This window comes from Capsicum annuum, chromosome 1 (assembly GCF_002878395.1).
Source record: "Capsicum annuum cultivar UCD-10X-F1 chromosome 1, UCD10Xv1.1, whole genome shotgun sequence".
Taxonomy (NCBI): Eukaryota; Viridiplantae; Streptophyta; class Magnoliopsida; order Solanales; family Solanaceae; genus Capsicum; species Capsicum annuum.
This window is the reverse complement of record NC_061111.1, coordinates 158,383,119-158,396,037: the sequence shown is the minus strand read 5'-3', so window position 1 is coordinate 158,396,037 and position 12,919 is coordinate 158,383,119. Positions and strand designations below refer to the sequence as shown.

Here is a 12,919-nt window from a genome sequence, read left to right as displayed (position 1 = left end):
AGAAGAATTGGGGTAATGCGCAGTCTACAGCCAGTGCCCCGGTGACCACACCCCCAGCCGGACAGCGCACTCAAGATTTTCAGTATAGCCAGGGGCCGAGGATACAGGGTTCATAGTCTCAAGAAAGTATAGCTCAGACCTCTCAGATATACCCGCACTGTGAGAAATGCAGGAGAAATCATCCAGGGAGATGTCAGTTTGGCGCTATGGTATGTTATTCATACGGCCAACCAGGCCATATCCAGAGAGACTGTTTGGTAGCAAAGGGTAATATTGGTAGAGACAAGTCACAGGCTAATTCTTCTGCACCACCACCACCTCAGAAGGGTGCCACTTTAGCCGCCGAAAACGGCCACAATCAATTGTATGCCTTAACCTACCGCCAAGAGGTAGAGGCCTCACCGGATATAGTTACTGGTATATTATAAATATTTTCCCATGATGTTTATGTGTTACTTGATCCTGGGTCTACCCTTTCATATACGACCCCTTATGTGGCTGTTGGTTTTGGGTTTGAACCCGATGTGATTGCTGAGCTTTTTTCTGTTTCCACTCTGGTGGGGGATTTGTGGTGGCTAGAAGACTATATAGAAATTTTGTGGTCACTGTTTATGGTCGGGATACAGTGGTAGACCTCATAGGCTTAGACATGCTTGATTTTGATGCTATCCTAGGGATGGACTGGCTTCATTTGTGCTATGCCATATTAAATTGTAGAACCCGATGAGTCACTTTTTCTTTTCTAAATGAACCAGAGATAGAATGGGAGGGGCATTCTTTAGCGCCTAGAGGGAACTTTATATCTTTTCTCAGAGCCCGTAAACTTATTTCCAAAGTTTGTTTGTACCATCTTATTCGGGTTAAATATTGTAATACCGAAAGTCCTTCCTTTTCATCTATCTCGGTAGTACATGAGTTCCCAGAAGTCTTTCCAAATGATCTCCCAGGAACACCACCTGATAGGGAGATAGATTTTGGCATTAATTTATTGTCAGATACTCGTCCCATCTCTATTTCACCATGTAGAATGGCTCCAGCAGAGTTGAAAGAGTTGAAAGAGTTGAAAGATCAGCTAGCAGATCTTCTAGATAAAGGTTTTATCCATCCTAGTGTTTCTCCCTGGGGTACACCTGTACTCTACGTACGAAATAAAGATGGTTCCCTTCGTATGTGCATAGATTACCGTCAGTTGAATAAGGTCACAATTAAAAATAAATATCCTCTTCCTAGGATTGATGATCTTTTTTACCAGCTTTAGGGTGCTAAATGTTTTTCAAAGATAGACCTTTATTTGGGATATCATCAGTTGAAGGTTAGAGAGTCAGATGTTCCCAAAACAGCTTTCCGAACTAGATACAATCATTATGAATTCTTAGCCATGTCTTTCTGGTTGACTAACGTCCCTGCAGCCTTTATAGATCTTATGAACAGGGTGTTTCATCAGTTTCTAGATCTGTTTGTTATAGTTTTCATTAATGATATTCTGATTTATTCTAAGAGTGAGGAGGACCATGTCAATCACCTCCGAATCATTCTTAAAACTCTCAAAGATAATGAGCTGTATGCGAAATTTTCTAAGTGCGAATTCTGGCTTAATGTTATTGCTTTCTTGGGGCATATCGTGTCTAGTGACGGGATTAAGGTTGATCCCCAGAAGATTGAGGCAGTGAGAAAATAGCCCAGACCCACGACTCTAATCGATATTCGGAGCTTTTTGGGTTTGGCATGGTATTATAGAAGATTTGTAGAGAGTTTTTCTTCCATGGATGCACCACTTACTAAGTTGACTCAAAAAAAGGTGAAATTTGTGTGGTTTGACTCCCGTGAGAATAGTTTTAAGAAGTTAAAAGATAGGTTAACAATTGCTCTTGTTTTGAGTCTTTCGGAAGGTACGAAAGGGTTTATTGTGTACTATGATGCGTCCCGCGTGGGGCTTGGGTGTGTACTTATGCAGAACGGTAAGGTAGTGGATTATGCATCCAGGCAGTTGAAGGTACATGAGCGAAATTACACCATCCATAACTTGGAGTTAGCGGCTGTGGTGTTTGCACTTAAAATCTGGTGGCATTATCTTTATGGGGTGCATGTTGATGTTTTCACTGACCATAAGAGTTTACAGTATGTTTTCTCGCAGAAAGAATTGAACCTCAGTAAACGGCGCTGGATAAAATTGCTAAAGGATTATGACAAGAGCCTGCACTATCATCCGGGCAAGGCAAATGTGGTAGCTGACGCCCTTAGCAGGTTGTATATGGGTAGTTTTTCTCATGTTGAAGAAGGGAATAGAGAGATGGTAAAGGATATTCACCGACTAGCAAATTTTGGAGTGTGACTCTTAGATTCTGAAGATAGAGGGGTAGTTAGCTAAATCATCCCTTTGTGCAGAAGTCAAAGAGAAGCAGATTGAAGATCCTATCTTGATATAGATAAAGAAAGATGTGGGTCAACAGAAGGTAATGTCCTTTGAAATTTGTGGTGATGGTATTTTGAGATATCAGGGTAGATTGTGTGTGCCAGATGTAGATGGTCTGCGGAAGAGAATCCTTGATGAAGCTCACACTTTGAGGTATGTTGTTCACCCAGGCTCTACCAAGATGTATCATGATCAAAAAACCATTTATTGGTGGAACAATATGAAGCACGATGTGGCTAACTATGTCGCCAAGTGTTTGAACTATCAACAAGTTAAGATAGAACATATGAGGCCTGGTGGTACTTCCCAAGAGATTGACTTGCCCTTATAGAAATGGGAAATGATCAATATGGATTTCATTATGGGACTTCCGAGGTCCCAAAACCAATATGATTCTATTTGGGTAATTGTTGACAGGCTGACCAAGTCAGCACATTTTCTGCCTATGAGGATCAACTATTCGGGAGATGATTATGCCAAGCTTTACATTGAGGAGATAGTTCATTTGCATAGGGCACCTGTATCCATCATATCTGACAGAGGTACGCAATTCTCTTCACAGTTTTGAAGGTCTTTTCAAAGGGTTTAGGTACCCAAGTGAACCTGAGTACTACTTTCCACCATCAGACTGATGGGCAAGCTGAGCACACCATTCAGACCCTTGAGGATATATTGAGGGCTTATGTAATTGACTTCAAAGGTAGCTGGGTAGATCACTTGTCGTTGATAGAGTTCGCTTATAATAAAAGCGACCATACCAGTATTAAGATGGCTCCATTTGAAGCTTTGTATAGGAGAAGATGTAGATCACCAATAGGCTGGTATGAAGTGGGTGAGACTCGATTGTTCAGGCCTAATCTTATTTATCAGGCGATGAAGGACGTGAAAATTATTAAAGAATGACTTAAAACAGCCCAGAGTAGACAAAAATCCTACGCCGATGTTAGGAGAAGAGACTTAGAGTTTGAGGTTGGTGATTAGGTGTTCCTCAAAGTCTTCCCTGTGAAGGAAGTTATGCGATTCGGGAAGAAAGGTATGCTGAGTCCTCGCTATATAGGGCCATACCATATTTTGAGAAGGATAGGTGGAGTTGCGTACGAGTTAGAGTTGCCTGCAAGTTTGGGTTTTGTTCATCCGGTATTTCACATATCCATGTTGAAGAAATATATTGGAGACCATTCATTAGTGTTGCCTGTAGAGAAAGTCAAATTGACAGACTCCTTACCCTATGAAGAAGAGCCCGTGGCAGTCTTGGATTGCCAAGTTAGGAAACTGAGGAGCAAAGAAATAGCCTCGGTCAAAGTGTTGGGGAAAAATCAGAAAGTTGAAGAAGCAACTTGGGAATCAGAAAATGACATGAGAGATGGATACCCAGACTTATTTAATCCAGTGAATGACAAAATAGAAGGTACGATCCTTGTCTTATTCTTTTATGGCCTTAGTGTACCTTAAATCGTGCTTGTATGTGTTCCGTGTCATCATTCGGGGATGAATAATCCCAAAGGGGGATAATGTAACACCCTACAAAATCATCCATGCGTTATCTCATGGCAATATGCTCTTAGAGTTAAATGACTAGAATAGTGTCAAAGAAACTTAGTCTCATCTTTGGCTTCCAAAATAAGTAAAGTTTAAACCATATATAATTTCCATAATTTCAAATTTTTATCATGTGGGAAATTGAATGAGATTTCTGTCGATATAAGATTTGCCCAAATCCGATACTCGGGCAAGAAATTATGGCTAATTTAAGTCCTAATCATAAAACACTATCATTTTGGTGTTTGGCGCGTCGCAGGGTGGGCCTATTTAGCAATTGTCAAATTTTAGTAGCATAGCGCGATTGTGGCGCGTCGCACTGAATTTCCAGGTCCCAACTCGTGGGACAACGTGATGGCTCCACATTGCGGTAACCTTAAAAATCCTATTCGTCAATTTTCAGTGAGCCACCGCGATCGTGGCGCGTTGCGGTGGTCCATAAAATTGGGCTCCCAGTTATATTTTTATTCTATCTCATTAAGGATATATTGGGTATTTTTCACCCCCTTATCAGCTTAAACACGAGATTTTAATCCCAAATGACCTCATTATTAATATTTTCATCAGAAACCATCAAGAACACTCCTTAGGGTTTCAAACAAGAAAAACCAAACAACTCAAGATTCAATTGTGGGTTTTAGAAATTGATTGAAGATTTGGAATCCCCAAGCCGTGGGCATCAAGAATCATCCTTTAATTTCCCAAATAGAGGTACATGGGGTTTATCCTAAAATTTACATGGGCTTATCAACACCAGAACATGATTTAAAGATTATAAAACATGAATTTTAAAGGGGTTTTGAAACTTATGATTTAAATTTCGCATCTTGGGTGTGTTGATGATATTATTGTTTTGGTCTTTAGGTCTTTACCCCTTAAATTGACTTAAACTTATATGAATATGTATGATGTTGAAGATTTGATTAAGAGCATTATTATTGAAACCCCTCTCTTTGATGATTTAGAGTTGATGAACTTGTTGGGAATGATTTGAGATGCTTGTTTAATGTTTTGAAGGGGATTTTTTCAATATTTAAGTATTTAATATGATTTTTATGATGATGAGAGGGAGCTTCTTGTTATGATTTTGTCCTTGTCTTAAAAAGAAAGAACTGCATATGATTGATATCTTTGACATGACCACCTTGTGTATTTGAAATGGTGAAAAAGAGAGTTTCTTCCATATGTTTACATGAGCTTTAAGAAAGAGTTTCTTGAAATGATTTATTGATATGGTGGCCCCAGATTTACGTTTTGAAATAGAGATTATTAGATGCAAATAATGGCTCAGAGATGTGACTTGCAAGTCAATGGTAAGACGATACCATATAAATATATGCCATAATAGAGTTAGAGTTTTCAGAGTATGTTTTCAGAGAATGTATGTCTTAAAGAGTTAAAAATGGGCATAAAGAGAGTTAGGTGGTTGCCCGAAGAGGGCTAGAGTTCAAGTAAATCTTAACCTAAAACCGTGATTTGCCGATCCGGGTATATTATTTTTACGCTGACGACGATCGTGTAGCGTAGCAGAGTCAGAGACTCCAAACCTTGCGGCACACTTGGGTTGGAGGCTGCCCCGCCGAGTCAATGGCAGATTTCATATGGCTCATGAAATTTCAGAGTTGTAGGATATACCACCTAGCGCAGAAGTAAAACAAAGAATGTCTCGGAGTTCAGATGATTTTATTTCAGAGTCTTTCAGAAATGCTCATGAGATTTCTTACTATATGATACGTTTATGAATTGTTTTTAAATTGCTCTCATATATGTTGAATATAAATTATTATTTTGGATTTGCTCTGCATACTAGTACATCTGTATTGATCCCCTACCTCCCAGATTCGGAAACTCAGTCTAAGGGTCCGGCTAATCAGTAGAGTATCCCAGAGAGAAGTGATCTGTGCAGTGGTGAGCCTTCTTTATTCCAGAAGGCCTGTTATTTCAGATTATGTTATTCCGTTGTTTTGGTCTACTGGGTGCCTTGTCCCAACTTTCAGATAGTTGTTAGATTTTCTTATAGTATAGATTTCGCATTCTGTTCCAGATGTTGTTTAGTTGAGTTCGGATTTCATTCCTTATTTTTAAACTAAATCCAGCGTATGACCATGTTTCCGTATCAAATTATATTTCTGCATCTCCTTTTATTATGTGAATGTTGTGCATGATTACCAGATAGAGTAGGACGCCCAGACCTTTATGGTTCGAGATGTCCGTCATGGCCAGACCCTAGTTCGGGTTGTGTCATATCAAGAAAAAAATAGGATCTTTTCTGCTTTACCTTATGATTAATTGTTTATTCTCCAAATCATTTTCAAGATATAATATTCTAAATATCAATTTATAGGGTGATATGATAAACTAGTTATATCAAACATTATTTTATTAATGTTTTTGTCAATTCAAAATGTGACAAGTAAAAAATGAATAAAGAGAGTATTAACGAATATCTATTTTTTTTTTTAATAAGGAGTGTATTTATTAATTTCTTAAGGCGAATGGTCTGATGGACTTTGTACTTATCCGAGTTTGTAAAGTAGATACTTCTACTTACCTTTTTGTCATTTAAACCTTTCAATACATCAAAATACAAGATTTTAAACTCTTCTTACTCAAATGTGGCATTAGATTGTTGAGTTGGCAAAATGCGTGTCTACACGCATTTTTAAGCGTGTGATTAAGTATTCTTTATTTAAAAATAATAAATTCTTTAAAAAATAAATAAAAGAACACGGGGGGTCCCCCATGCCCCAACCCGTTAGCACGCTCCTTATCCCTTACCCCGTTCAGCGCCCTCCATCATCCCCCGATCCCCTTACCCATCCCTAACCCCCACGTAACACCACCACCAACCCCAAGCAATACCATTACCACCACACCAGTCAACCTTTCCTCCCCTCGCCGTCCCCGTCCCCCACCACTACACCAGCGACCCTTTCCCCTTCCCTCCCCCATCCCCCTCCAACCACAATAGCCAAACCATTTTCCCCTATATTTTATAATATATAAATTTTAATTTATATTTTAAATTAATTAAGTTATATTAATATGATATAAATTGTTATCTTAAATTTTTAAATAATGATGGAGATGAGTTTTATTTTAAAAATAAATTTTTATTTTTTATTTAATGGTATAGATGAATTTTCTTAAATAATAGTAGAGATGAAATTTTTTGTTTTTGAAGTTTCTTATTATATGATATATAGGCGAAATCTCAAGTCAAAATTTCATCTTCGTTGTTGAATTTTTTGACTTTATAATATAAATTACGAGATTTTATAATTTCGAATCGTAATTTTATGATATATAAACTTTGATTTATATTATAAATTGATTAAGTTATATCAATATGATATAAATTGTTATTTATATTTTTTAAATAATGATGGCGATGACTTTTATTTTAAAAAAGTAATTTTTTAATTTATTATTTTATTGTTTGTTTAATATTATTGATTAATAATTCAACAAATTAATTAGTGAAGATATTATAATATGTTATTGATTTATGTGATGTGTATATGATATAGATATGATGTGACATTCTTTTAGGGATAGTGAGTCACACACATGATCAAAAGGTTTTAAAATCTTAAATTTTGATGGCGTGAAGTGGTAAGATGACAAAGGATTAAGTAGAGGTGTTCACTTTACAAATAAAAATAAGTACAAGGGACTAGAGACCATTTCACCATTTTATCAATATGAGTTGTGGTGCAGAAACTCTCAAGTTTGAGCTGTAGAAATCCTGTTGGAGTGTCACTCCAGTGAATTTAAATTTGTTAAGCTCCAATGCGGACACCGAGCGGGAAAAAATAAAACTAAAAGGTTTTGGATACTCTTTTAAAAAGCCCTAATTAGCCAAGTTCCATGTCGCCATTAAAATCTTCGGCTACAATGGAAAGTAGAGCTTCAGAGGGAGAAGAAAAACCACACCCCGATTTCCATGCTCGTCAATACAGCATTCAACGTCAATAATCCCTTCCCTTCCCCACGAAATCGCAGTGGAAGTACTCTCAAAGCTGCCAGTGAAATCACTATTACAATTGAGATGCGTTTCAAAATCATGGCTCGCTTTAATCTCCTGCTCCGAATTCGTAAAAATCCATCTTCAATCATCAGCCAACGACAAAGAATACAACCATGTTATTATAGACTTGATATGCATTCTCAAAGACTGTTCTCTCCGTTCCATATTTTACGACCCGGTTACCGAGGCATCTGAAATCGATTATCCCATGAAAAATTGTGTAATATCAGGTGGTGTGATTCTGTCAATGGGGATTTGTTTGGCCGGTACGGAGAAATTTGTCGGACCGGTTAGGAATGACAAGAAATGGCCTAGTTCAGGAGTTAAGTTATGTATTTGGAACCGTCGATTAGGAAGTGGAAGAAATTGCCTGAATCGAGAGTTATGTCCAGGGTGATTTGCAATCGTTCTTTTAGATATGATTTTGGATATGATGAGTCACGTGATGATTATAAGTTGGTTGTTGTTTTCAGTATGTTGGATGATAATACTAAATACAAGACGGAGATTAAAATTTATAGTTTGAAGAATGATAAGTGGAGAGCGGTTCAGGGTTTTCAGAGAGATGTGATAAAAGGCTCGGCTAAGTTTGTTAAGGGAAAACTTTATTGGACTTCATTTTTAAGTGTTCAACAGCACAATACTATAATAGTTGCAACATTGTTTGTTTTGATTTAACAAATAAGACTTGAGATATGGTAGAGCAACCCGATTATGGAAAAGGCAAATTTGATTTGATGTTGGGAGTTTTGGGAAGTGATTTTGACATACTAAGTAACTATGAGAGAAGTCATTCCGATGTGTGGGTTATGAAGGATAATGGAGTCAAAGCATCTAGGACAAAGATGTTCAACATCAATTGTCCTGATTATGATGGGAATTATGACTATTATCCGCCTTATTGCACATCGTTTTCTCCATTCTTTTTCCAATGGGTGAAATTTTACTTTTTTATCGGTCAGTTTTCATGATATACAATCCAAAGGATGATTCACTCAGACAACCAAAAGTTACTGAACTTAAGTGGTGTTTTACGCCGGAAATCTTTGTTGAAAGCCTTGCTAATCCTCTTATTGATAGCTGACCAACGACATGATAACCATAAAGACTGAAAATCATGCCATCAATAACTTGTAAGTCTTCCTCAGCTCTATCAATTTTGCACAAGCTCTAGTTGATGTTCTTTTCGTGCACATCCTCTTTTATCATATATCGAACAAGACATTGGATATCTGTGAATCTCTAACCATATTTGCTTGTAAAAGAAAGATATTCTCCTAATATCCATTAGCCTATAATTTGTTTTTGGTTCAGAGAATGAAATGGGGACTGAAAAAATTAATATGGACTTTTGTTGTAATTTACAGAATTGAGAAAAGGAAGAAGAAACAGAAAGAAATGAATCTGATAGAAGAGAGTAGAGCCAATGTTATTTCATTTAACTCACTTTGAAGCATGACTACAAGTATTCCATTTATAGGCTTGTTAATTATCCTGTCATTAGTGCTAACTACTTAAATAACTTTGAGACTCATGAACTAATTAACTGACCATTAACAGCATTATAAGTTAATTAGATACAATGACAGAAATGCCCCTCCTTGTTGATCAGCTCACTTTAACTTTCCTGGCTCTTGTAGTTTGGCCTAAGTTGCGCGCAGTGGCAGAGCCACCTTGTGATTAGGGGGTTCATCCGAACCTCATTCGATGGAAAATTATACTATTTCTATATAGTGAAAATTCTTTTTTATGTATATATAATTGATGTTGAACCCCCTTCAGCTAGTTCGTGTGCCTATGTTTTTCGATTTTGAACCCCCTTGTTGAAAATTCTGGCTCCGCCTCTGGTTGCGCAGACTCTTCACTTTCAATGCCACACCCGTGTCGGGCTCTCCAAACATATTCTGCTTTTTGAGAATCCATTACGCACTCGCTGACATTTTTGAAGAGTCCGAGCAACATAGATTTTGGCTACCTCTAATAAAAGAACGCCAGACATGAAAACAAATGTGTCAACATTGAATATAAGTGTTGCGAAAGAAACTAGAACTAGGATTTGGTATCTGTGGAAGGAAGTAATTTGGAAATTACAATAAACAGGAGAAGGAATGTGCTTAATTTGAAGTCAAGTTCCCTATTTTCTTGGCATTTTTGCTTCCTTTATCTGGATACTTTTATTTGCATTCCTTTTCCTTTACAGGATGGTTTCAGATTTCTTTTGGCCGCCTAGGATCTATGTCCAATTAACATTTTAAAAATGATCAATCCCTTCCCTGTTATAACCTCAAACACAAAATTGTCAGATCTTAGACCAAACAAGGAAGCAAAAACACCCAAGGGTGTGGCCTAGAAGTGGGTTGAGAACCTGAGGTCTCAGGTTCAAAGCCCAGAGACAAAAAAGCCACTAGGTAATTCTTCTCATGTCCTAGCCATGGTGGACAGAGTTACCTAATATTTGTTGCTGGCGGGAGGTGGCAGGCATCTCGTGAATATAGTCGAGGTGTGCGAAAGCTGGCCCGGATATGACCGTTATAAAAAAAAGGAAGTAAAGTAAGAGTAGGACAAATTTCTGCAATGATGAGGATACAGCTGCTCGCCTTGACAACAATTTTGTTTATGAGTTCATAAATGTATACACACTTGCCTCCTGCAACAACTTTCCCTTTGCCTTAAACTGATTATGTTGAATAGAGGCAAACATATGTATTTTATTATATGTATATATTTTAATTTTTTTCCCATACGTTTTGTTTTTAGTCAAGGGTAACTTTTGTATTCACAAAAAGCTCATTATCCAAAAAATGGTGAGAGTGACTTTTACAACCACATACTATGTGGTACATCCTCATAGGGGACTGCAAAAACATAGAAGACTTTACAAGTTACCTATGAAATCAACTAGAGCTATCGTATCCTCCCCCAAATTATGTTTGCTAAAATCTTCTAGATTTGTTATCTACAATCTTCTAGAGTTGTTATCTACTTATAAGTTAGTAGAATATGCAGAGAACTTTCGGTGCTAGATAAACTAGCAGTTTTATAATATTGTACTGAGATTGACTTAGTAGGTAGTTGTGTGTTGTCTCGCTTTATTCTTTCATACATTTATTTTTTCTTATACTTCAATTATTGTATTATTTAATTGTAGTTACGGTTTCTTATACAGAATGCTTCGTCATTCCTTGTTTAGTATTTTGCCTTGGTTTCTTCCCTCCTGTTATTTTCTTGAACTGAGGGTCTATCAAGAACAACCTCTCTACCTCCCAAGGTAAGGGTAAGATTTGCATACACACTACCCTCCCCGGACCCCACTTGTGGAACTATACTAGGTATGTTGATGGTGTTGACTGAGATTGACTTAAACTGAGGATATGTGTAGTTAGTTAGAATTCACGTAGGCTATCTCAACTTGCTTGTTATACTGAGGTATAATTATTGTTGTCGTTGTAACTTGTTGACCTGGTATTGTTTTAATGTTCCTGTGAGATACTAGCACTCTTTAAAGGATTAGAATTGGCACATCAACGGCGACTCGTACCCCTGCAAATTAACATTGACGCCTCAGAGGTTATCCATAGCCTTTCAACTATAAACTCTGCTAACAAATTTATTTCATGACTGCACGTCATTGTTCAGCTGCTTGAATAATCCAGCAGTAACAAATGTATTCAGGGAGCAGAACCGAGTAGTGGATAGGCTGGCAAAACATGGGAGGCTATGACACTTCACTCTTTCGATGTCTCTTGGGGCACCTACTTTCGTCACAAAGATGATCTGGGAAGATGCAGAAGACAAGTTTCTTCTTTCAAATCGAAAGGCACATGGATGCACCAGCATCCCCTCTCTACCCTTCTTTTGTTGTACATCATCTGATGTAGCCCCTCATGTTAACACTTTTTGTAATGCCTTTCCTAGTAGTCACTTGTTTTCCATTCCTTTTGTAATGACCCTATCATGAGCCAGCCAGCTGGGGTTTTAGCACCAGCTAATGTTGTAACTATGCCAGCAATGGCTCCATGTACCTATGTTTAGTTTTTAATATAAGCTTCCTTTGCACCAAAAAAGTTCTTGTGCGTTGATAATCAAAAAAGATGTCAAAGGTGAGCATTTCGGTGATCCTTCTTCTCATATTTGTCTTCTGCAGCTGAAAAATGTAGGCAATTGGTCGGAGAAGGATCAGCTTCAAGGAGCAAGAGCGAATGATTTACATTCATAAACTGCTTTGACATGAGTTACGGATTGTTAGGCTGTGTTCTCAAGGAACTAGTGAAGATATACTTACATTCAAGCAATCCAAGTGCACAAAGTAAGGAACGAAGCAACTAAAGGTAGCAGTCCAAGTAAACCTGTCCAAAGGACAAGTGCTTGAAGATGCAGTGAGATCAGCGCAGCAAGTTGGAAATGCTGCGGCAACAAGAGCATTTTTACAAGCAAAACTCATAATGGGGCCAATGGTGTCATCTGGATTGGAGTTTGTTGAGACTCCATATGTTGGTGGCACCTTGGTGAGGAAGTTATTAGAAGTGTTGAAACATTGTTGGGGTCATATATTGGAGAAATTATTGAAGCAAAAACTAGGTGGTTGGGTTTTCTCATGGGAAGCAAGTTTGGTTGTTGGATTGGTGGGAGGTCTAATGCTGTATGATGTGGGAAAAGGGCTGCAATTTTTGCTTCACCTCACGAGGACTAATAGATTAATGGAGAAAGCAACTCACTCTTCTTTCCATTTCTTTCTTACAGTGTTTTTTGGTTTAGTCGGCGACATCAAGGTTGTTCTCGTGTGTTGAAGCAATTGAGGAATCACAATTGATCATCTAAGAATGAGATGAGGTGAAAAGAATATAGTTTCGTGTTTTTAATTTCATAAAATATTATTTCACAACCAATGATGTCCTATCCCTCTTGTTATTCGAGGAAAATGATTGATATATTTCTTC

At 37.7% G+C, this 12,919-nt stretch overlaps 1 protein-coding gene across 1 annotated transcript; it reads left to right on the top strand.

Annotated features, from left to right (window-relative positions):
* Nucleotides 1–206: 206 nt before the first annotated feature.
* On the top strand, nucleotides 207–12,098 carry LOC124898383. Its single transcript, XM_047412046.1, has 5 exons — nucleotides 207–417; nucleotides 1,890–1,993; nucleotides 7,861–8,377; nucleotides 8,676–9,115; nucleotides 11,476–12,098. The coding sequence occupies exons 1-4, from the start codon at nucleotides 207–209 to the stop codon at nucleotides 8,951–8,953; spliced, it is 1,110 nt and encodes a 369-aa protein (XP_047268002.1). The 3' UTR covers nucleotides 8,954–9,115; nucleotides 11,476–12,098.
* Nucleotides 12,099–12,919: the final 821 nt, after the last annotated feature.

Bases quoted from the DNA above. Each gene is read 5' to 3' on its own strand.
- LOC124898383 (XM_047412046.1), top strand. From the start codon at position 207: ATGGTATGTTATTCATACGGCCAACCAGGCCATATCCAGAGAGACTGT. The intron at 418-1,889 runs GTATATTATAAA...GTCTTTCGGAAG, and splicing joins CTCACCGGATATAGTTACTG to GTACGAAAGGGTTTATTGTG. The intron at 8,378-8,675 runs GATTTGCAATCG...ATAAGACTTGAG, and splicing joins TCGAGAGTTATGTCCAGGGT to ATATGGTAGAGCAACCCGAT.